This window comes from Panulirus ornatus, chromosome 4, assembly GCF_036320965.1.
Source record: "Panulirus ornatus isolate Po-2019 chromosome 4, ASM3632096v1, whole genome shotgun sequence".
NCBI lineage: Eukaryota > Metazoa > Arthropoda > Malacostraca > Decapoda > Palinuridae > Panulirus > Panulirus ornatus.
The window spans coordinates 57,635,941-57,661,084 of NC_092227.1; the positions used below are offsets into that span (position 1 = coordinate 57,635,941).

Sequence of the window (25,144 nt, forward strand, 5' to 3'; positions counted from 1 at the left end):
AGTGGTTGTAACAGTCAGATAGTCAGACAGTGTTAATTTTTTTTCCATATCATTAAGGAGAAAAAGTAAAGGCCTCAGCTAAACTAGGATTATCCCAATTACAGCCTAACCAATCCTTGTTGTATACAAAATCTCCTACATAGAGGATCTCTGTGTGTGGATGTACATAGAGCAGGGCTTCACAGTAAGAAATCAAACAGTCGAAGAGTTGCATGGAAAATTTTTTTTTGGGGGGACAGAGTAATAGAGGGAATAGACATTTTCAGCCAGATGGTTTCAAAGTTAGGAGACTCAAGGTCCATGAGGCAAGAAATATGTGCTTTTGTGCTACAGTAGGCATGAACTCCACCCTCATAGCAGAAACAACAATACAGATAATTATAGGAGGAAATCTAGTAGTGCAAAGGAGAAGCATTTGTGGACAGTTAGATTTCAGAGAGAGAGAAATAAAAGATAAAGGGAGGAGGTATACAGATGGTGTTTAACAGAGGTAAGGTTAGAATTAAGAGTGTGAATGTTGCAGAAATGGATAAGAAAAGAGCTAGGTTTAGAAGCTGTAGCTATGGAAGTGGAGTGGATCCCAGTCACATAATAGAAGTCAAGTGGGCCCTGGGATCCACTCAACCCCTCTCAACCTGTTGTGGCACTGAATCAGCACTAGAGAATTATGTGATGGTTATACTGCCATAATTGAAAAATAAGGAAAAACAGAAAAAGATATAAAGATATGTGTGACTTATATGTTGTCATGTGTTCTAAATAAGGAGAATAGGGTGTGGCACTTTGCTTTACATATTATTTTATTAAGGTGTATCAAAAGAAAATATAGAAATGGTAAAGTAATTTTAAAAATCTTCTTTATGAAATCTTTCTGAAGTAAGATACTGGTAGAAATGAGCAAAAAGTAATGAAGATAATAATAGTGATTAAGATAAAAAATAATGTAGGTTTAGAAGCATGATAATCTCTCTCTCTTACAGAGGGAGAGTGCTATGAGCATCTGAGATAGCCACTGGCATGCAAGAGGTTAGTTTCCATCTGTCCTCCACAATATTATGGGGAATCATGAAAATACCCATCTCTGACCTCCATAACCATGTGGGGTTGGATTTTGTCGTCCCTCACTAAGACTCACCAACCAATCTGCAACAACCAAGACATTATATCGCCAAGATGATATCAGGATTTACTCAATGACTCACCCTAGGTTTTTTTGCTGAATACTGGAGTCTGCCTTGGACTCATCACTTCTAGAACCAAAAAGTCCTTTGAAAAGAAGGTGGGGAAGGAAGAGAAGGAATCATAAAACAATGGGCTATGTCCCTAGTTTATGAATGTTTTCATTATTCAGAAACTGCATTACTCATCTCGGGTCAGACCCCTATAAGCATCTACGACCATATCCACATGAAGAAATGAGGGCAAAACCTAACAGTCAGAGAAAAGCTGGGAAAGGCTTACCTTTAATGCTGCTCTGACTTGCAAATGACAATATTTTCTGAAGGCAGCAAACCCCAATATCACATCACGAAGGATAAGAGCCTGGCTGAGGTTACACCAGAGTGACCTTTTGGCAGTCTTCAAACTCCCTTTGAGCTGCAAATGTCATCTGGCAAGAGATACCCTGAAAAAGTCCAGAGGAGAAGCAAACTTTCCAATATAATGACTTTAAGAAGACTGTTTGGACTGACTAAGGATAACAGTAGCTAGATCCCGGTAGACCTGTTTGTTACTGATAGGAAAATCAAAAGAATGGCTAAGAAAGCCAAGTTTTATGTAACTTCTGTAAATCAAGACATTCCAAAACAGACCTGACGGGCAATAAAGGCTGATATTCTGAATTCCTCCTACATGGGTTCACTATCAACCCTAGTTGAGGAGTCAAACATATACCTTTACAATAATACTGGACTAACACAAGGCAAGCCATATCCCTATCATTGCATCATTAACTAAATTCATCCTTAGAAGCAAATGTACAGCATCTCATGGGTTTAGCTTTGTTCCACTGGCTGATCTCTGAATGACAGGACCAAAGTTCTGACCTGTCTTCCTCTCTAACAGAGCTGGGCTACCACTGCAATGACAGGTTGTGACAACACCAATGAATAGTTGGATAAAGACAACGATTTTGTTCTAGTAATGTCTACTTATGAAATGACCGACAAAAGTGCCACTAGTATATTGTGAGTACACTTGTTGAGATAAAAGATTCTCAGCCCTGGTATCTGTGCTTTCCTCTTACACCAAAGACACAGGAAAATGAGATCTTGGCTAAAAGGTCAATAAATACTCAGCAACCAAAACAGATTGAGAAATTATCACCAATGAAGCCCTGGCTTCAGCTTCTAAAAGGAAAATTAACCATTGGATATTACAGAGATTATCTGTGGGTGGAGACCTTCCAACTCTGTATCCCTAGTACTCACAGGAGACTTTCCAACTTTGTATCCCTAGTACTCACAGGAGAACTTCCAACTTTGTATCCATAGTACTGTCTGCGCAAGATATTAGTACATCAGCTGGGACATGGCACTTCAGGACACAATATCTGCCCTCATATTCCCTAACATAAACAAAGGATAGGAAGAAGTGTTGCATAAAATAAGGTCCAATCAGTACACTAGCTAAATCAATGCATTTTTGTCTTGAAAAAAAATTGAGGAGAAAGATGAACCTCTTGATAAACACCTCTCTAACTTGTGCCACATCAGCACATTAATAAAAACGTTTCCTTGAAGACAAATGGGCATGAGATGATATTTAAATGGATAAAGGCCTACTTATTGCACCAGCAACTTCAAAGCTTCATAAACTAAAGGGTAGCAATTATTTTTCTGGTTCCATGAAAGGAAGTGGCCCATAAGAAAGCAAGAATTCTCATAAGAAGATATCTTATGAAAGTTCCAAGGCTTGGGAACTTCAGACTTAGAGTCAGTCTTTTCCTCTGTAACTGAAGAGATGAGATACAAGAGATCTCAAATGGAAAATACAAAAGATTCAAAGCACCCAAAACATTTTATGAGACCTTATAACCAATAAATCCCCAGTTTGAGTATCTGAAAAAAAATTACCCAAGAGTTATTGTAAAAGTTCCTCAGGGTAAAATCCCTCTAACTTTAACCCCTTCTTAATACTAAATCAGTGATGAATTAGCTGGGAAATGGGACCTCAAGACATGAATCATTTCTTCACATCCCCTACCAATGAATATGAAGACTAAATGATTTTACTTGAAATGAATGATGTCAGTGCATGTGCATGTACATGTGCACGTATATGCTCTAAAGGCAACCAAGCCATGTTAAAGTTCTCTGGGAGGAACTAGATCATGAGAATTACTAAGTTCCTCAGGGCAGATTCCCTCCAAATCAATACCCCTAGTGTAGTATGTGGCACCTATTACTATTATTTCATTGTTGTGGGTGGCACACAACCACTGACCAGGGAAGTACTATGACCAGGTTTTGAGTTAGTAGCAGCCCCACAGTGGGCCAGAACTGCATGCATCTGTTTCTTACCTTCTTTCATGACCAGATCGCAGTATTTTTTTCTCATGCCTCATCTACACATAAGGTGCTAGTATTCAACCCCAATCCCACATCCTCTTTTTTTCAATTGAAAACACATTATACCTCATGCATATCTTTTTTTCCTATCTTTTTAGTTTTATTTTCTCAAAATGTATGGCAGCCAAAGTAACCAATAATTCTCCAGTGCTCTTTTCATGCAGTGCCACAGGTCGAGATGGGGTTGACAGATCCCAGGGCCTACTTGAATACCATCATGTGACTAGGATCCACCCCACTTCCAAAGCAACATCTTTTAGACCTGGCTCTTTTCCTATCCATATCTGAAACATCTGGTGTCTTAATTCTAACATTCCTTCTGATGAACACCATCTGTTTACCTTCTTATCTGATCTTTTTCTTCTTTATGAAATCTAACAGTCTATGGCTGCTTCTTCTCTGTGCTATCACTTCCCCAGCTATAATCTCTATCAACATTTCCACTTAGAAGGTGGAGTTTATGCCTACTGAGGTACAAAATCGTATACTACCCATCACATGGATCCTGAGTCTCCTAACTTTGATCCTGGCTATCTTAAACCTCTCTACCCTCTATTATCCTGCATTTGTGTTTTGTTATTTCCCCAAAAGTTCCTCCAATTATGTACAATTCTTCCACAATCTGACTTCCTGCCATGAAATTCTGCTCTCTTCACATTCAAGTGGAGATCATCTATGTGAGCAATTTCAACAACAACAACAACAACAATAATAATAACAATAAAAAAAAGGAGTGGTAAGGCTCTAACCAAGATGATCCTGGTGGAGCCAAGGCCTTTTATTTTCTTAATGATCAGGAATGATTACTTAAACACACTACCCAAATTCCTAATCATTATGACCACTTTTCCAACACACTTGACCTCTCTACTTCTGGGCCTTTCCATTATTCATGCACCATATCTGCCCCATTAAGGTCTTCTGACCAGAATGTTATTTCTGTTTCTTCTCACTAAGCATGCACAACCTCTATTCCTCCTCAACAGTTACCCCGGCACAACATCTCTATTGACTTTCCCTGGGAAGGGAACTGCTTTTCTGATTGGGATGCATTGTGTTGTGCTGAACACACAGCAGAGCTTACCTTGGTTGGGATGAAGTTTATATCTCATCTTCTAAATGTTTTTCCCACCAAGTCACAATCTGCTTGCTTCTGTTCTGTTGACTCTTGCATCAAGGATGTTGCATACAGGGCTATGAGACTCTTCCCTTCCCCTGAAACCCATTCTGCTTTTCATTTTTCCTTAGAATCACTGCAGTGATTCTTTACGTAGTCAAGTACACCTTTATATGTAGAAAAGTGTGCTGACCTGTTGTTATTCTACTGACCAATATTTTTTGGTCCTTAACCAAAAACATCTCTGGCAACTTTTGTATTCAACCTTTCTTCCTCACTTCCAACTTGATCAATCTAATGCTAACTCTCCACTTTCTAAGGTGCCTTATTTTCCTCTAACTCAACTTTGGATGATTCAGCTTCAAATCCTCTACCCCCTTCCTCAGAGTGACTCTTTGCCATCCATCATTTCCACATGCAGGGTCTTCAAAAAACTCCCCCAGCTTCAGATGGCATAACTCAAGGGAGTGTGCCTTTGAGCTACCACCAATCCTTACTTACCTATTTTGCCTCAGTCTAAAAACCCAGACTTTTCCTTCTGCTTGGAACAATACCTTGTTGCAGCCCATCCATAAGAAGAATGTTCTAACCCTTTCAACTATTGTTGTATTGCTCTCATTTCTGCTATCTCTACAGTCTTTGAAACTCTCCTAAACTCACCCAGTCTTAAACATTTAGAATCCCATTCTTTTTAGTTACCAGTATAAATTTCACAGTATTAAGTCCAATAGCCATCTCTCCTAAGTGACTCTACTCCCTTCATCCACTCTTAGGGATTTAAACAGAGCAGAATTCTATGCATGAAAGAAAGAGCACTTTGAAAATTATCAACCTTATCTTGAAAGTCAGCAGGATCCAATTTAACATCCTTCTGAAGGAGGCAGTTATAGTTCTGTCATGATACATTATTACTCTGAGGTATCTAAAATACTCAACTGGTTTACGGTAATGTCTGTGTCAGTCCAGTATTCTGTACTGTTTTTTCTTTTTCTCCATATACTCTCCTAATGTTACATAATAATGTTTCTTACCTAAAGGTTTTCATGTAATTACCTCTCTGTATGTATGTATGTTGCCCCATCTTGAGCTTTCTCTACTATCATACAAAAATTATAACCTTTCACAGTGAAATTCACTTGTCAGCACAAATTATTTTCAAGTATGGAATGCAAAATTCACTTTCTTTGCTGGTGACACCAGAGTAAGCAAAGTGATTGGATCAAAAGTGATCACATGGGCATGTAAAACGACTCACATACAATTTACAACCAGGCAGAAAAGAACCTAATGGAATTCAATGAAAATATATTTGACCAAATAAGTTACAGGTCATTAAAGGTTCATTAGCAGTACCATATAAAGGCCCAACAGGGATACTGATAGAAAGGAGGCTAACTTACAACTCTTATCCCTTCTTTGAGAGTTCTGTAATTCCACCTACTGACTCAATGAACATACTTGGTATTACTGTAACATCCACTCTTTTTTAGAAACCCCACATTACAGGAATAGCTAAGTTTACCTCTAAGGAACTGGGTGTCCTGTTTAGATGTTGAAACTACTTCCCTTCAGAACAGTTGCTCTGTTTATACAAGGAACTGATTCTTCCTTGTATGGAGTACTGCTCTCACATTTGGGGTGGTTTTAGCTCTACATCCTTACTTGACAGAGTAGCATCTAAAGCGGTCTGACTTATAAACTGTCCCAGGCTAACTTACAAACTAGGCCCCCTTGCCTTACACTGCAATGTTGATTCACTTTCCCTTTTCTATAGGAATAACTTTGGTTTTTGCTCCCAAGAGCTGGCTGCTTGTGATGACCCCACCACTAGCTAGACCATGCAATATTCAGCAAGCTGCTGCATCACATGATCATTGTGTGGCTATTGGCAACTCAAGGAAGGGCTGTTTTGATACCTGCTTCATTCCTTATATGCTGAAGCATTGAAACTCTCTACATTCTCATGTCTTTCCCAATACCTATGACCTGGTACATTTCAAAAGTTAGGTCTTTCACATCTTCAAAAATTTGCAAATACTTTCCCCTTGTCTTTACTTTTTCCACCTTGTGATTCTCTCCTTATTTCAATTATTGCCCAGCCATGATGAGGACTTTTGTTCATGACTGGAGCCTTCAAAATATAAAAAAGTCACAAGACCTGAGCATTGTGGAATCTCTCTGCACAATTACAAATAATGGTGGATTAATAACAGAACATCTGGCAACTTTGTCGTAATTGTGATACCAAAAAAGGATGCCAGAGGAGATATCATCAGGATTATTATATCATCATTATACTTGATTGCCATTTCCTGTGTCGGTGAAGTAATGCCAAGAAACAAAGAATGGTCCATTCACTCATATACACATGTATATGTGCCAATACACACACATATATACACATACACATATGCATACATATATATACACAGACACATATATGCACATATACATATTCATGCTCGCTTGCCTTCATCCATTCCTGATGCTACCCTACCCCACCGAAAACATTATTGCTATCCCCTGCTTCAGCAAGGTAGTGCCAGGTACAACACAAAAAAGGCCACATTCCTTCACACTCAGTCTCTAGCTGCCATGTGTAATGCACCCAAACCACTCAGCCTCCTGTATGTTTAGGCCCCGATTGCTCAAAATCTTTTTCACTTCATCCTTCCACCTCCAATTTGGTCTCCTGGTTCTCCTTGTTCCCTCCACCTCTGACACATATATTCTCTTTGTCAATCTTTCCTCACTCTTTCTCTCCATACATCCAAACCATTTCAACACACCCTCTTCTGCTCTCTCAGCCACACTTTTTATTACTACACATCTCTCTTACCCTTTCATTACTTAATCAAACCACCTCACACCACATAATATCCTCAAACATTTCATTTCCAACACATCCACCCTCCTCTGTACAACCCTATCTATAGCCCATGCCTTGCAACCATGTAATATTGTTGAAACTACTTTTCTGAGATAACGTTCTCTCCTTCCACACATTTTTCATCACTCCCAGAACCTTCGCCCCCTCCCCCACCATGTGACTCCCTTCTGCTTCCAAGGTTCCTTTCACTCTTAAGTCCACTCCTAAACATCTAAAACACTTCATTTTCTCCAATTTTTCTCCGTTCAAACTTACATCCCAGCCAACTTATCCATCAACCCTACTGACCCTAATAATCTTGCTCCTATTCACATTTACTCTCAACTTTCTCCTTTCACACACTTTTCCAAACTCAGTCACCAACTTCTGCAGTTTATACCGCGAATCAGCCACCAGCTCTGTATCATCAGCGAAGAACAACTGACTCACTTCCCAAGCTCTCTCATCCACAACAGACTGCATACTTGCCCCTCTTTCCAAAACTCTTGCATTTACCTCTATGACCATCCCATCCATAAACAAATTAAACAACCATGGGGGTGTCACAAACCCCTGCTGCAAACCAAACTTCACTGGGAACCAATCACTCTCCTCTCTTCCTACTTGTACACATGCCTTACATCCTTGATAAAAACTTTTTACTGCTTCTAGCAGCTTACCTCCCACACCAGATACTCTTAAGAACTTCCACAAAGCATCTCTATCAACCCTACCATATGCTTCATCCAGATCCATAAATGCTGCATACAAATTATCAGGATATCATAAGGAAAACTAAGCCGAAATCCAAAATGTTTCAAACTGTCAGTGGGAAGGTAACTCTCAAGCTGTTCTTGAACACTCTGCCTCTTTTAAAATAGATCTTATCTGTTTCCCTGAGAGAATCACTAAAATCACAATGATCTGCAATGCAATGACAGTGCTAAACTAAACTACTGTCATCTTTGACCACCTTGATTAAAATCAATCATGCTTCTGCAATGAAATTCCAGACTGAAAATGTGCTGATTTTAACCCCATCACTGTGATAAGAAATGAAGAGATTAAAAGCTACTGACCATAGAAAAGGGCAAAATATGTCATGATGTTACTGCAATATAATTTTTGTGGGAGCTGTCGGCCACTGCAAGCCAGCCAGCACTGTAAGATGTGCAAGTACAACTGAAGAGTTTTTGTTACATTCCAGAATACCAACATGATAACATAAATTACTTGTGCCAGCATATGCTAGAATAAATAGCCATCCATGAAATGTAACAAAAAGTATCATAGATAACTAGCTATTTATTATTCTCCTCTGTTGCAGCAGCTAGACACAATCTCTTGCACTACAGGGGTAAACAACCTCAGAGTGGGTAACAGACAGCAATGCTTATCTAAACTAAACAGTCTCATTCTATTCTCTGCAAACAGGAGTTTACTTCAAAAGCAAGAAAGGCACTAAAATGCATAACCAGAACAAAAACTGGTGACGTGCAAACTCAAAATACCTTTCCTATTTGGTTCAACCAGGCAGATGCATTTATCAGTACAAATTGGATCCCTTCATAACTAAAATAAACCTAACCAAAAAAGGACTACAGAATGGTACAGCTTAATCCTATGTAACAACAAAAAAATTTGAGAAATGGGAGGTTCATTTGACTCTAACAAGGGAAAGATGGTTGCTCCCATATAGTGACTCACAATGCTGCAGAGCTTATAAAACTAGAATTCATGAAAAAGAACAAGGTAGTCATGATTTGTGACTAATACCACAATAAGGAAAGGTATAAGGAAGAAGAGATGAAGGAAAATCAGAAATCCAGGCAAATGTTTCACCATAATGCCACATCAAAGGCACCTAAACATCAGCAAATGAGTGAAAAATGTGTGGTTGAGTTGATTATATAAACCTGTCAGCTGCAACATCAAAATATCTTGGCTATTGCTAATTTAGACATAAGTCCTAGTGAATAAACACCAAGTCCAACTCTACAGGTTTGTAGAGGTAGAAAAAGGGTAATTCGCATGAATTCCACAATATTGTAGGTTAAATTTCAACTAACCCCTTATGAGCCAGTGGCTATATAAGATGCTCACAGGGTTCTGATCGTTGATGAAAATATAATAATAAGTTATAATGACTCTATATCTTTTTATACATGCTAACATTTTCCATCCTCCTCCTAGGGATAAGAGAGAATGTCATACATGAATCTCCTGCATGTGACCTACCTCTTGTCCTCATATCTTAGGAAATCTAGTGAATCTTTTGTCAGAGCCTTAACATCTCTTTAGCATTTCATAAGTTATAGCAATTGTCTTTGCTTATAAAACTTTTTCTCCCATACCATATATTCATAGCATCGTCCACAGGGCATCTATCAATTTTATCAAATGCTTTCTCTAGATCCATACATGCAACAAACAAATCCCTCTCTTTCTCTAAGTACTTCCTACACAAATTATTCAATGAAAATATCTGATTCACAGATCTTATACCACCCTGAAACGAAGTTGCTCCTCCTTAGTCTGATGCCCTGTGTAGGCCACTATCCCTCTCAATCACCACTCCCATACAACTTACCATGTACACTCAATGGCCTTATCATTACTCTATAATTCAAGTATTCACTTTTGTCACCCTTGACATTATATAATGGCACTACGCAAGTAATGGAAATGGAGGGATGGAGTGAAGAAAATTCTAAGTGATCAGAGTCTAAACTTGCAGGAGGGTAAAATGCATGCAAGGGATAGAGTGAATTGGAGTGATGTGGAGTGCAAGGGTAGATGTGCTGTCAATGGACTGAACAGGGGCATGTGAAGTAGCCAGGGTAAACTATGTGGGGGCTGGTTGTGGATAGAGAGTTGTGGTTTTGGTGCATTATTCATGACAGCTAGAGAATGTATGTGAGGGAATGCACCCTTTCTTTATCAGTTCCTGGCGCTACATTGCTGATATGGGAAACGATGAACAAGTATGAAAAAAAAAAAAGGCACTCCACCTGTCCTCAGACACTTCAATGAAAATCTTGACCAATGAATCAATAACACTCCTCTCCTGAGAAATTCAATTGCAATCCTATTCACTCCAACCACTTTACTACACTTTACCTTAAGGAAGACTTTCACCATCCATTCTCTCTTCATCATACCAATCACCAAGACTCTCTCACTCTCTATAGTTCCTCATCCCAAACACCCATACCTTCTGAAACCACACTGCTCTTCCCCAATCTGATGCTCTGTACATGCCTTCACCCTCTTAGTCAATACCCTCCCATATAATTTACCAGGAATACTCAACAAACTTTTTTTTTTTTTTTTTTTTTATACTTTGTCGCTGTCTCCCGCGTTTGCGAGGTAGCGCAAGGAAACAGACGAAAGAAATGGCCCAACCCCCCCCCCATACACATGTACATACACACGTCCACACACGCAAATATACATACCTACACAGCTTTCCATGGTTTACCCCAGACGCTTCACATGCCTTGATTCACTCCACTGACAGCACGTCAACCCCTGTATACCACATCGCTCCAATTCACTCTATTCCTTGCCCTCCTTTCACCCTCCTGCATGTTCAGGCCCCAATCACACAAAATCTTTTTCACTCCATCTTTCCACCTCCAATTTGGTCTCCCTCTTCTCCTCGTTCCCTCCACCTCCGACACATATATCCTCTTGGTCAATCTTTCCTCACTCATTCTCTCCATGTGCCCAAACCATTTCAAAACACCCTCTTCTGCTCTCTCAACCACGCTCTTTTTATTTCCACACATCTCTCTTACCCTTACGTTACTTACTCGATCAAACCACCTCACACCACACATTGTCCTCAAACATCTCATTTCCAGCACATCCATCCTCCTGCGCACAACTCTATCCATAGCCCACGCCTCGCAACCATACAACATTGTTGGAACCACTATTCCTTCAAACATACCCATTTTTGCTTTCCGAGATAATGTTCTCGACTTCCACACATTTTTCAAGGCTCCCAAAATTTTCGCCCCCTCCCCCACCCTATGATCCACTTCCGCTTCCATGGTTCCATCCGCTGACAGATCCACTCCCAGATATCTAAAACACTTCACTTCCTCCAGTTTTTCTCCATTCAAACTCACCTCCCAATTGACTTGACCCTCAACCCTACTGTACCTAATAACCTTGCTCTTATTCACATTTACTCTTAACTTTCTTCTTCCACACACTTTACCAAACTCAGTCACCAGCTTCTGCAGTTTCTCAAATGAATCAGCCACCAGCGCTGTATCATCAGCGAACAACAACTGACTCACTTCCCAAGCTCTCTCATCCACAACAGACTGCATACTTGCCCCTCTTTCCAAAACCCTTGCATTCACCTCCCTAACAACCCCATCCGTAAACAAATTAAACAACCATGGAGACATCACACACCCCTGCCGCAAACCTACATTCACCGAGAACCAATCACTGTCCTCTCTTCCTACACGTACACATGCCTTACATTCTCGATAAAAACTTTTCACTGCTTCTAACAACTTGCCTCCCACACCATATATTCTTAATACTTTCCACAGAGCATCTCTATCAACTCTTATCATATGCCTTCTCCAGATCCATAAATGCTACATACAAATCCATTTGCTTTTCTAAGTATTTCTCACATACATTCTTCAAAGCAAACACCTGATCCACACATCCTCTACCACTTCTGAAACCGCACTGCTCTTCCCCAATCTGATGCTCTGTACATGCCTTCACCCTCTCAATCAATACCCTCCCATATAATTTACCAGGAATACTCAACAAACTTATACCTCTGTAATTTGAGCACTCACTCTTATCCCCTTTGCCTTTGTACAATGGCACTATGCAAGCATTCCGCCAGTCCTCAGGCACCTCACCATGAATCATACATACATTAAATAACCTTACCAACCAGTCAACAATACAGTCACCCCCTTTTTTAATAAATTCCACTGCAATACCATCCAAACCCGCTGCCTTGCCGGCTTTCATCTTCCACAAAGCTTTTACTACCTCTTCTCTGTTTACCTAATCATTCTCCCTAACCCTCTCACTTTGCACACCACCTCGACCAAAACACCCTATATCTGCCACTCTATCATCAAACACATTCAACAAACCTTCAAAATACTCACTCCATCTCCTTCTCACATCACCACTACTTGTTATCACCTCCCCATTAGCCCCCCTCACTGAAGTTCCCATTTGCTCCCTTGTCTTACGCACTTTATTCACCTCCTTCCAGAACATCTTTTTATTCTCCCTAAAATTTAATGATACTCTCTCACCCCAACTCTCATTTGACCTCTTTTTCACCTCTTGCGCCTTTCTCTTGACCTCCTGTCTCATTCTTTTATACATCTCCCACTCATTTGCATTTTTTCCCTGCAAAAATCGTCCAAATGCCTCTCTCTTCTCTTTCACTAATAATCTTACTTCTTCATCCCACCACTCACTACCCTTTCTAATCTGCCCACCTCCCACGCTTCTCATGCCACAAGCATCTTTTGTGCAAGCCATCGCTGCTTCCCTAAATACATCCCATTCCTCCCCCATCCCCTTACCTCCTTTGTTCTCACCTTTTTCCATTCTGTACTCAGTCTCTCCTGGTACTTCCTCACACAAGTCTCCTTCCCAAGCTCACTTACTCTCACCACTCTCTTCACCCCAACATTCTCTCTTCTTTTCTGAAAACCCCTACAAATCTTCACCTTCACCTCCACAAGATAATGATCAGACATCCCTCCAGTTGCACCTCTCAGTACATTAACATCCAAAAGTCTCTCTTTCGCACACCTATCAATTAACACGTAATCCAATAACACTCTCTGGCCATCTCTCCTACTTACATACGTATACTTATGTACATCTCGCTTTTTAAACCAGGTATTCCTAATCTCCAGTCCTTTTTCCGCACATAAATCTACAAGCTCTACACCATTTCCACTTACAAGCTCTTCACCATTTGTATTTACAACACTGAACACCCCATGTATACCAATCATTCCCTCAACTGCTACATTGCTCACCTTTGCATTCAAATCACCCATCACTATAACCCGGTCTTGTGCATCAAAACCACTGACACACTCATTCAGCTGCTCCCAAAACACTTGCCTCTCATGATCTTTCTTCTCATACCTAGGTGCATATGCACCAATAATCACCCAGCTCTCTCCATCAACTTTCAGTTTTACCCATATCAATCTAGAATTTACTTTCTTACATTCTATCACATACTCCCACCACTCCTGTTTCAGGAGTAGTGCTACTCCTTCCCTTGCTCTTGTCCTCTCACTAACCCCTGACTTTACTCCCAAGACATTCCCAAACCACTCTTCCCCTTTACCCTTGAGCTTCATTTTACTCAGAGCCAAAACATCCAGGTTCCTTTCCTCAAACATACTACCTATTTATATATTTTATTATACTTTGTCGCTGTCTCCCGCGTTTGCGAGGTAGCGCAAGGAAACAGACGAAAGAAATGGCCCAACCCCCCCCATACACATGTATATACATACGTCCACACACGCAAATATACATACCTACACAGCTTTCCATGGTTTACCCCAGACGCTTCACATGCCTTGATTCAATCCACTGACAGCATGTCAACCCCGGTATACCACATCACTCCAATTCACTCTATTCCTTGCCCTCCTTTCACCCTCCTGCATGTTCAGGCCCCAATCACACAAAATCTTTTTCACTCCATCTTTCCACCTCCAATTTGGTCTCCCTCTTCTCCTCGTTCCCTCCACCTCCGACACATATATCCTCTTGGTCAATCTTTCCTCACTCATTCTCTCCATGTGCCCAAACCACTTCAAAACACCCTCTTCTGCTCTCTCAACCACGCTCTTTTTATTTCCACACATCTCTCTTACCCTTACGTTACTCACTCGATCAAACCACCTCACACCACACATTGTCCTCAAACATCTCATTTCCGGCACATCCATCCTCCTGCACACACTCTATCCATAGCCCACGCCTCGCAACCATACAACATTGTTGGAACCACTATTCCTTCAAACATACCCATTTTTGCTTTCCGAGATAATGTTCTCGACTTCCACACATTCTTCAAGGCCCCCAGACTTTTCGCCCCCTCCCCCACCCTATGATCCACTTCCGCTTCCATGGTTCCATCCGCTGCCAGATCCACTCCCAGATATCTAAAACACTTCACTTCCTCCAGTTTTTCTCCATTCAAACTCACCTCCCAATTGACTTGACCCTCAACCCTACTGTACCTAATAACCTTGCTCTTATTCACATTTACTCTTAACTTTCTTCTTCCACACACTTTACCAAACTCAGTCACTCAGATACTCAGATACTACCTATCTCTCCTTTTTTCTCATCTTGGTTACATCCACACACATTTAGACACCCCAATCAGAGCCTTCGAGGAGGATGAGCACTCCCCGTGTGACTCCTTCTTCTGTTTCCCCTTTTAGAAAGTTAAAATGCAAGGAGGGGAGGGTTTCTAGCCCCCCGCTCTCGTCCCCTTTAGTCGCCTTCTACGACACGTGAGGAATGCGTGGGAAGTATTCTTTCTTATCCTACTATATTCCTACTATATTCTTTCTGTGCTCTCTAATAATATTCTTTCCTCAACAGAAAACCAAATATACTCATGCGCTGTGACTCAACACTGCATTCTATCCTTTCTTCAATTATGCTCCAACCTCTCTTGCTTGATCCACATCTTGTCTTGTCATAACTTCTATAAGCTTACACTTGGACAGGATATCTCAATAGGATAGACAGAGCCTGGTTAAGATTAATGCCTCCAAGACCTAATATTTGCCCATCTCTCTCTATCTGTAATCCCTCAATACTTTCCTATATCTTTTATGGTTCACACCAAACACACTTAAGAGTCACTATAACATATAACCTATCTTGGAAACCTCATATTACACAAATTACTAAATTTATACAAATGATTGATCCTACCTTGTACAGAGTACCACTTTCACATACGAGGAGGTTCTAGCCCTCAACAGATGATCTGAGACAAAAGCTGTTCAGTCTATAAACTCTCTTAGTCTAACCTCACAATTTGGCTCAAGATGCCTTATGCTGCAGTACTGGTTGATTTTCCATCTTCTATAGGTATCATTTTAGAATTACCACCCAAGAGTTGGCTATCTGTGTGCCTCCACATTTAGCAAGACCATGTATTACTAAGAAACCTACTATGTCATAATATCAATGCATGGCCAATGGCAACTCAAAGGTGAGGTGTTTTGAGATCTGTTTCTTTCCTTAAACTTAAAACCCGTGGAACTTTAACCCACCACATTTTTTGTAACAACTATGACCTCACATACTTCACAAGGCAGGTTTTCCATTTCCTCTAAGATTCCAAAAACATTTTTTTTTTTTTTTTCATACGATTCGCCATTTCCCGCATTTGCGAGGTAGCGTTAAGAACAGAGGACTGGGCCTTAGAGGGAAAATCCTCACCTGGTCCCCTTCTCTGTTCCTTCTTTTGGAAAATTAGAAAAAAACATTTTTTTTTTTTTTTTTTTTTTTATACTTTGTCGCTGTCTCCCGCGTTTGCGAGGTAGCGCAAGGAAACAGACGAAAGAAATGGCCCAACCCCCCCCCCCCATACACATGTACATACACACGTCCACACACGCAAATATACATACCTACACAGCTTTCCATGGTTTACCCCAGACGCTTCACATGCCTTGCTTCAATCCACTGACAGCACGTCAACCCCTGTATACCACATGACTCCAATTCACTCTATTTCTTGCCCTCCTTTCACCCTCCTGCATGTTCAGGCCCCGATCACACAAAATCTTTTTCACTCCATCTTTCCACCTCCAATTTGGTCTCCCTCTTCTCCTCGTTCCCTCCACCTCCGACACATATATCCTCTTGGTCAATCTCTCCTCACTCATTCTCTCCATGTGCCCAAACCATTTCAAAACACCCTCTTCTGCTCTCTCAACCACGCTCTTTTTATTTCCACACATCTCTCTTACCCTTACGTTACTTACTCGATCAAACCACCTCACACCACACATTGTCCTCAAACATCTCATTTCCAGCACATCCATCCTCCTGCGCACATCTCTATCCATAGCCCACGCCTCGCAACCATACAACCATACAACATACTTCCTCTTATTTTTCCCTCTCTCTCTAACCCCTTTTCATTTTTCAATTAAAGCCCAACCTCAATTTGGACTTCTCCCAGTGAAAAAAAAGTTATGGTAGTGCGGCATCATCCATTCCAAAGGGTACCTTCAGTTATGGGAATACATGTCGCAGATAAAATAGGTTCATACATTCTACAGTGATAAAGAATGTGTGGAAGGAGAGAATGTAATCTTGAAGCAAAAATGGATATGTTTGAAGTAGAGGTTCCAACAACTTTATCTGGTTGCGAGACATGGGCTATAGAAAGGGTTGTATGGAGAAGGATGGATGTGTTGGAAATGAAATGCTTGAGGACATGTGGTGTGAGATGGTCTGATCAAGTAAGTAATGAAAGGGTAAGAGAGTATCATTATTATCATTACTATACATAACCATCATAAGAAGTGGTAGAAGGATGTGTGGATCAGGTGTTTGCTTTGAAGAATGTATGTGAGAAATACTTAGAAAAGCAAATGGATTTGTATGTAGCATTTATGGATCTGGAGAAGGCATATGATAAGAGTTGATAGAGATGCTCTGTGGAAAGTATTAAGAATATATGGTGTGGGAGGCAAGTTGTTAGAAGCAGTGAAAAGTTTTTATCGAGAATGTAAGGCATGTGTGCGTGTAGGAAGAGAGGACAGTGATTGGTTCTCGGTGAATGTAGGTTTGCAGCAGGGGTGTGTGATGTCTCCATGGTTGTTTAATTTGTTTACGGATGGGGTTGTTAGGGAGGTGAATGCAAGGGTTTTGGAAAGAGGGGCAAGTATGCAGTCTGTTGTGGATGAGAGAGCTTGGGAAGTGAGTCAGTTGTTCTTCGCTGATGAAACAGCGCTGGTGGCTGATTCATGTGAGAAACTGCAGAAACTGGTTACTGAGTTTGGTAAGGTGTGTGAAAGAAGAAAGCTGAGAGTAAATGTAAATAAGAGCAAGGTTATTAGGTACAGTAGGGTTGAGGGTCAAGTCAATTGGGAGGTAAGTTTGAATGGAGAAAAACTGGAGGAAGTGAAGTATTTTAGATATCTTGGAGTGGATTTGGCAGTGGATGGAACCATGGAAGCGGAAGTGAATCATAGGGTGGGGGAGGGGGCAAAAGTTCTGGGAGCCTTGAAGAATGTGTGGAAGTCGAAAACATTATATCGGAAAGCAAAAATGGGTATGTTTGAAGGAATAGTGGTTCCAACAATATTGTATGGTTGTGAGGCGTGGGCTATGGATAGAGTTGTGTGCAGCAGGGTGGATGTGCTGGAAATGAGATGTTAGAGGACAATGTGGTGTGAGGTGGTTTGATCAAGTAAGTAATAATAAGGTAAGAGAGATGTGTGGTAATAAAAAGAGTGTGGTTGAGAGAGCAGAAGAGGGTGTTTTGAAATGGTTTGGTCACATGGAGAGAATGAGTGGGGAAAGATTGACCAAGAGGATATATGTGTCAGAGGTGGAGGGAGCAAGGAGAAGTGGGAGACCAAATTGGAGGTGGAAAGATGGAGTGAAAAAGATTTTGAGTGATCAGGGCCTGAACATGCAGGAGGGTGAAAGGCGTGCAAGGAATAGAGTGAATTGCAACGATGTGGTATACTGGGGTCGACGTGCTGTCAATGGATTGAACAAGGGCATGTGAAGCATCTGGGGTAAACCATGGAAAGTTCTGTGGGGCCTGGATGTGGAAAGGGAGCTGTGGTTCCGGTACATTATTACATGACAGCTAGAGACAGTGTGAACGAATGTGGCCTTTGTTGTCTTTTCCTAGCACTGCCTAGCACACATGAGGGGGGGAGGGGGTTATTATTCCATATGTGGCGAGTTGGCGATGGGAATGAATAAAGGCAGACAGTACGAATTATGTACATGTGTATATATGTATATGTCTGTGTGTATATATATATGTATACAATGAGATGTATAGGCATGTATATTTGCGTGTGTGGACATGTATGTATATACATGTGTTTGTGGGTGGGTTGGGCCATTCTTTCGTCTGTTTCCTTGCGCTACCTCGCTAACGTGGGAGACAGCGACAAAGCAAAATAATAAAAATAAATAATAGTCATCTCCCGCATTAGTGAGGTAGCGCAAGGAAACAGACGAGGAATGGGACAACCCACCCTCATGCACATGTATATACATAAATGCCCACACATGCACATATACATACATATACATTTCAACGTATACATACATATACATACACAGACATGTACAGATATATACATGTACATATCCATACTTGCTGCCTTCATCCATTCCTGTCGCCACCCTGCCACACACAATAATAGCAATCTCCCCATCCAGCAAGGCAGCTACAGGAACAGGCAAAAAAGGCCACATTCGTTCACAATCAGTCTTTAGCTGTCATGTGTAATGCACTAAAACCACAGCTCCCTTTCCACATTTAGGCCCCACAGAACCTTCCATGGTTTGCTCCAGACACTTCACATACCCTGGTTCAGTCCATTGACTGCACGTCGACCCCGGTATATCACATTGTTCCAATTCACTCTATTCCTTGCACGCCTTTCACCCTCCTGTATGTTCAGGCCCCAATCACTCAAAATCTTTTTCATTTCATCCTTCCACCTCCAATTTGGTCTCCTGCTTCTCCTTCTTCCCTCCACCTCTGACACATATATCTTCTTTGTCAATCTTTCCTCACTCATTCTCTCCATGTGCCCAAATCATTTCAACACATCCTCTTCAGCTCTCTCAACCACGCTCTTTTTATTATCACACATCTCTCTTACCCTTCATTACTTACTAGATCAAACCACCTCACACCACATATTGTCCTCAAACATTTTATTTCCAACACATCCACCCTCCTCTGCACAACCGTATCTACAGCCCATGCCTTGCAACCATATAACATTGTTGGAACCACTATTCCTTCAAACATACCCATTTTTGCTCTCCAAGATAATGTTCTCACCTTCCGCACATTCTTCAACGCTCCCAGAACCTTTGCTCCCTCACCCATCCTGTGACTCACTTCCGCTTCCATGGTTCCATCCGCTGCTAAGTCCACTCCCAGAAATCTAAAACACTTTACTTCCTCCAGTTTTTCTCCATTCAAACTTACCTCCCAATTGACTTGTCCCTCAACCCTCATTTACTCTTAAATTTCTTCTTTCACACAATTTACCAAACTCAGTCACCAGCTTCTGCAATTTCTCACCCGAATCAGCCACAAGCACTGTATCATCAGCGAACAACAACGGGCTCACTTCCCAAGCCCTCTCATCCACAACAGACTGCATACTTGCCCCTCTCTCCAAAACTCTTGCATCCACCTCCCTAACAACCCCATCCATAAACAAATCAAACAACCATGGAGACATCACGCACCCCTTCCACAAACTGACATTCACTGGGAACCAATCACTTTCCTCTCTAGCTACTCTTACACATGCCTTACATCCTTGGTAAAAACTTTTCACTGCTTCTAGCAACATACCTCCCACACCATATACTCTTATCACCTTCCACAAAACATCTCTTATCAAAACTATCGGACACCTTCTCCAGATCCATAAATGCTACATACAAATCTATCTATTTTTCTGAGTATTTCTCACATACACTCTTCAAAGCAAACACCTGATCCACACATCCTCTACCACTTCTGAAACCACACTGCTCTTCTCCAGTTTGATGCTCTATACATGCCTTCACCCTCTCAATAGATATCCTCCCATATATTTTCCCAGGAATGCTCAACAAACTCATGACTCTGTAATTTGAACACTCACCTTTATCCCCTTTGCCTTTGTACAATGGCACTATACATGCATTCCACCAATCATCAGGCACTTCACCATGATCCATACATACAGTGAATATCCTTACCAACCAGTCAACAACACAGTCCCTCCCCCCTTTTTTTTTATAAATTCCACTGCAATACCATCCAAATCCAGCGCCTTGCTGGCTTTCATCTTTCGCAAAGCTTTCACTACATCTTCTCTGTTCACCAAATCATTCTCCCTAACCTTCTCACTTCACACACCACCCTGACCAAATCACCCCATATCTGCCACTCTATCATCAAACACATTCAACAAACTTTCAAAATATTAACTCCATCTCCTCACTTCATTACTACCGATGTTCCTGTTTGTTCTCTTGTCTTACACTCTTTATTTACCTCCTTCCAAAACATCTTTTTATTCTCCCTAAATTTTAATGATACTCTCTCACCCCAACTCTTATTTGCCCTCTTTTTCTCCTCTTGCACCTTTCTCTTAACTTCCTGCCACTTTCTTTTATACATCTCCCACTCATTTGCACTATTTCCCTGAAAAAATCGTCCAAATGCCTCTCTCCTCTCTTTCACTAACAATCTTACATTTCCATCCCACCATTCACTACCCTTTCTAATCTGCCCACCTCCCACCTTTCTCATACCACATGCATCTTTTGTGCAAACCATCACTACTGCCCAAAATACATCTCATTCCTCACCCACTCCCCTCATGTCATTTGCTCTCACCTTTAGCCATTCTACACCCAATCTCTCCTGGTATTTCCTCACACATGTCTCCTTTCCAAGCTCACTTACTCTTACCACTCTCTTCATCCCAACATTCTCTCTTCTTTTCTGAAAACCTCTACAAATCTTCACCTTCGGCTCCACAAGATAATGATCAGACATCCCTCCAGCTGCCCCTCTCAGCACATTAACATGCAAAAGTCTCTCTTTTACATAATTATCAATTAACACGTAATCCATCTCTCCTACACACATACATATACTTATGTATATCTCTCTTTTTAAACCAGATATTCCCAATAACCAATACTTTTTCAGCACACAAATCCAGAAGCTCTTCACCATTTCCATTTACAACACTAATACCCCATGTACACCAATCATACCCTCAACTGCCACACTACTCACCTTTGCATTCAAATCACCCATCACTATAACCTGGTCTCGTGCATCTAAGCTGCTAACACATTCACTCAGCTGCTACCAAAACACTTGCCTCTCATGATCTTTCTTCTCATGACCAGGCGCAAAGGCACCAATTATCACCCATCTTTCATCCAATTTCAGTTTCACCCATAACAATCCAGAGTTCACTTTCTTACACTCTATCACATTTTCCCACAACTCCTGCTTCAGGACGAGTGCTACTCCTTCCTTTGCTCTTGTCCTCTCACTAACATTTCCAAACCACCCTTCCCCTTTACCTTTGAGCTTCATTTCACTTAGAGCCAAAACATCCAGGTTCCTTTCCTCAAACACACTACCTTTCTCTCCTTTTTTCTCATCTTGGTTACATTTACACACATTTAGACACCCTAATCTGAGCCTTTGAGGAGGATGAGCACACCCAGCATGATTCCTTCTGTTTCCCCTTTTAGAAAGTTATGTACAAGGAAGGGAACGTTTCCAGCCCCCTGAGATGTGTGGAAATAGAAAGAGTGTGGTTGAGACAGCAGAAAAGGGTGCGTTGAAATGGTCTGGACATATGGAGAGAATGAGGGAGGAAAGATTGACAGAGGATATATGTGTCAGAGGTGGAGGGTTCAAGGAGAAGCGGGAGATCAAATTGGAGGTGGAAGGACGGAGTGAAAAAGATTTTGAGTGATTGGGGCCTGAACATACAGGAGGGTGAGAGGCGTGCAAGCAATAGAGTGAATTGGAACGATGTGGTATATCAGGGTCGACATGCTGTCAATAGACTGAACCAGGGAATGTCTGGAGCAAACCAAAGAAAGTCTGTGGAGCCTGGATGTGGATAGGGAGCTGTGGTCTCAGTGCATTACACATGACAGCTAGAGACAGAGTGTGAACGAATGTGGCCTTTTGTCTGTTTTCCGGGCACTACCTCGCTGAAGCAGGGGGTAGCGATGCTATTTCCTGTGGGGTAGGGTAGCGTCAGGAGTGAATGAAGACAAACAAGTATGAATATGTACATATGTATATGTTTTTGTATGCATATGTATATGTATGTATGCGTGTATATGTTGATACGTAAATATATATGCATATGTGTGTGTACGGGAGTTTATGTAAATATATGTGTATATGAGTGGATGGGCCATTCTTTGCCTGTTTCCTGGAGCTAGCTCACTGACGAGGAGAACAGCAATTAAGTATAATGAATAAGTAATAACATTCTACAAAAAGCAGTACTTCAGTTAAGGCACTACATGTCTCATATAAAAGAAGTTTGTACATTCTTCAGAAAGCAGTACTTCAGTTCAGGGACCTGATGTCTTAGACAAAACAGGCTTTTACATTCTACAGAAAACAGTACTCTTATAAACTTCTCACTCAATTCTACCAAATCACAGCCTCAAGTAATTTCAAAAATGTTCAAACTTTTGTATAATGGTCTACTTATATATTACTTTTGCAAAGTATAAACACACTAAGGAAATTCACAAATAAAGTAAAAAACAAACCTTAATAAAACCTTTGGTGAATCATCACCTAAAGTTTCAAGTTACTACAATGTAATTCACATACCTGAGCGTTGCTCATAACTGGTGCTTTTGGTAAAAGTGCTGGAGGACAGATAAAACTCCGAGCTGCTTCTCTCAGGGCTTCTGCCATAGTCTGGCCACCCCAAAGCTTGTCTCCACCAAGGTACAACACTTGAGCCAACGATCTTGACAGGACACATGGTCGGCTTTCAGAGAAATGCTCGATAAATTCCTATAAGGATATCCAAAATAAATCAAAACCTTATTTCTTCCTTTCAAGTGTGATTCAGCATTATAACTATAGAGTTTTAGTAATACTGTACATACAAAAGAATCCAAAATCATCAAACTAATTTTCTTTCATCACCTAATTACTTGAATTCAGTTGATCTGAGGATCTTCCTACATCATTCTTTCCCACAAACTCTGCACCTAAATACTTTATACTCACTAAAAAAAAGTAAACTCTATACTGACAGGAGTAAAACTGAAAGTGGATGGAGAGAGACAGGTGATTATTGGTGCCTATGCTCCTTGTCATGAGAAGAAAGATCATGAGAAGCAAGTGTTTTGGAAGCAGCTGAGTGAGTGTGTTAGCTGCTTTGGTGCATGAGACCGGGTTATAGTGATCTGATCAGTTGATCTGAGGATCTTCCTACATCATTCTTTCCCACAAACTCTGCACCTAAATACTTTATACCCACTAAAAAAGTAAACTCTATACTGACAGGAGTAAAACTGAAAGTGGATGGAGAGAGATGGGTGATTATTGGTGCCTATGCTCCTTGTCATGAGAAGAAAGATCATGAAAAGCAAGTGTTTTGGAAGCAGCTGAGTGAGTGTGTTGGCTGCTTTGGTGCACGAGACCGAGTTATAGTGACAGGTGATTTCAATGCAAAGGTGAGTAATGCGGCAGTTGAGGGTAAAATTGTTGTACATGGGAAATTCGGTGTTGTAAATGGAAATGGTGAAGAGCTTGTAGATTTGTGTGCTGAAAAAGGACTGGTGATTGGGAATACCTGATTTAAAGAGCTGGTGGCTGATTCGGGTGAGAAACTGCAGAAGCTGATGACTGAGTTTGGTAAACTGTGTGATAGAAAGCTGAGAGTAAATGTAAATAAAAGCAAGGTTATTAGGTACTGAAGGGTTGAGAGACAAGTCAATTGGGAGGTAAGTTTGAATGGAGAAAAACTGGAGGAAGTAAAGTGTTTTAGATATCTGGGAGTGGATTTGGCAGCGGATGGAACCATGGAAGAAGAGGTGAATCATAGGGTGAGGGAGGGGGCAAAAGTTCTGGGAGTGTTGAAGAATGTGTGCAAGTCAAGATCGTTATCTTGGGAAGCAAAAATGGGTATGTTTGAAGGAATAGTGGTTCCAACAATGTTATATGGTTGCGAGGTGTGGGCTATAGATAGAGTTGTGTGGAGGAGGGTGGATGTGCTGGAAATGAGATGTTTGAGGACAATATGTGGTGTGAGGTGGTCTGATTAAGTAATGAAAGGGTAAAAGAGATATATGGTAATAAAAAGAGTGTGGTTGAGAGAGCAGAAGAGGGTGTTTTGAAATGGTTTGGTCACATGGAGAGAATGAGAGAGGAAAGATTGACCAAGAGGATATATGCGTTAGAGGTGGAGGGAACAAGGAGAAGTGGGAGACCAAATTGGAGGTGGAAAGATGGAGTGAAAAAGATTCTGAGTGATCGGGACCTGAACATGCAGGAGGGTGAAAGGCGTGCAAGGAATAGAGCAAATTGGAACGATGTGGTATAATGGGGTCGATGTGCTGTCAATGGATTGAACCAGGGCATGTGAAGCGTCTGGGGTAAACCATGGAAAGTTTTGTGGGGCCTGGATGTGGAAAGCGAGCTGTGGTTTCGGTGCATTATACATGACAGCTAGAGACTGAGTGTGAACGAATGTGGCCTTTGTTGTCTTTTCCTAGTGCTCCCTCGCGCACATGCGGGGGGAG

The 25,144-nt window shown here is 41.1% G+C and overlaps 1 protein-coding gene across 1 annotated transcript in view; it reads right to left on the bottom strand.

Moving 5' to 3' along the window:
* Naa35 (N-alpha-acetyltransferase 35) overlaps window positions 1–25,144 on the bottom strand; it is a 150,286-nt gene that overhangs the window by 76,583 nt on the left and 48,559 nt on the right. Inside the window, exon 8 of the mRNA XM_071695047.1 lies at window positions 23,220–23,408. Coding sequence (XP_071551148.1) covers window positions 23,220–23,408 — 189 coding nt within the window. The remainder of the gene's footprint in view (window positions 1–23,219; window positions 23,409–25,144) is intronic.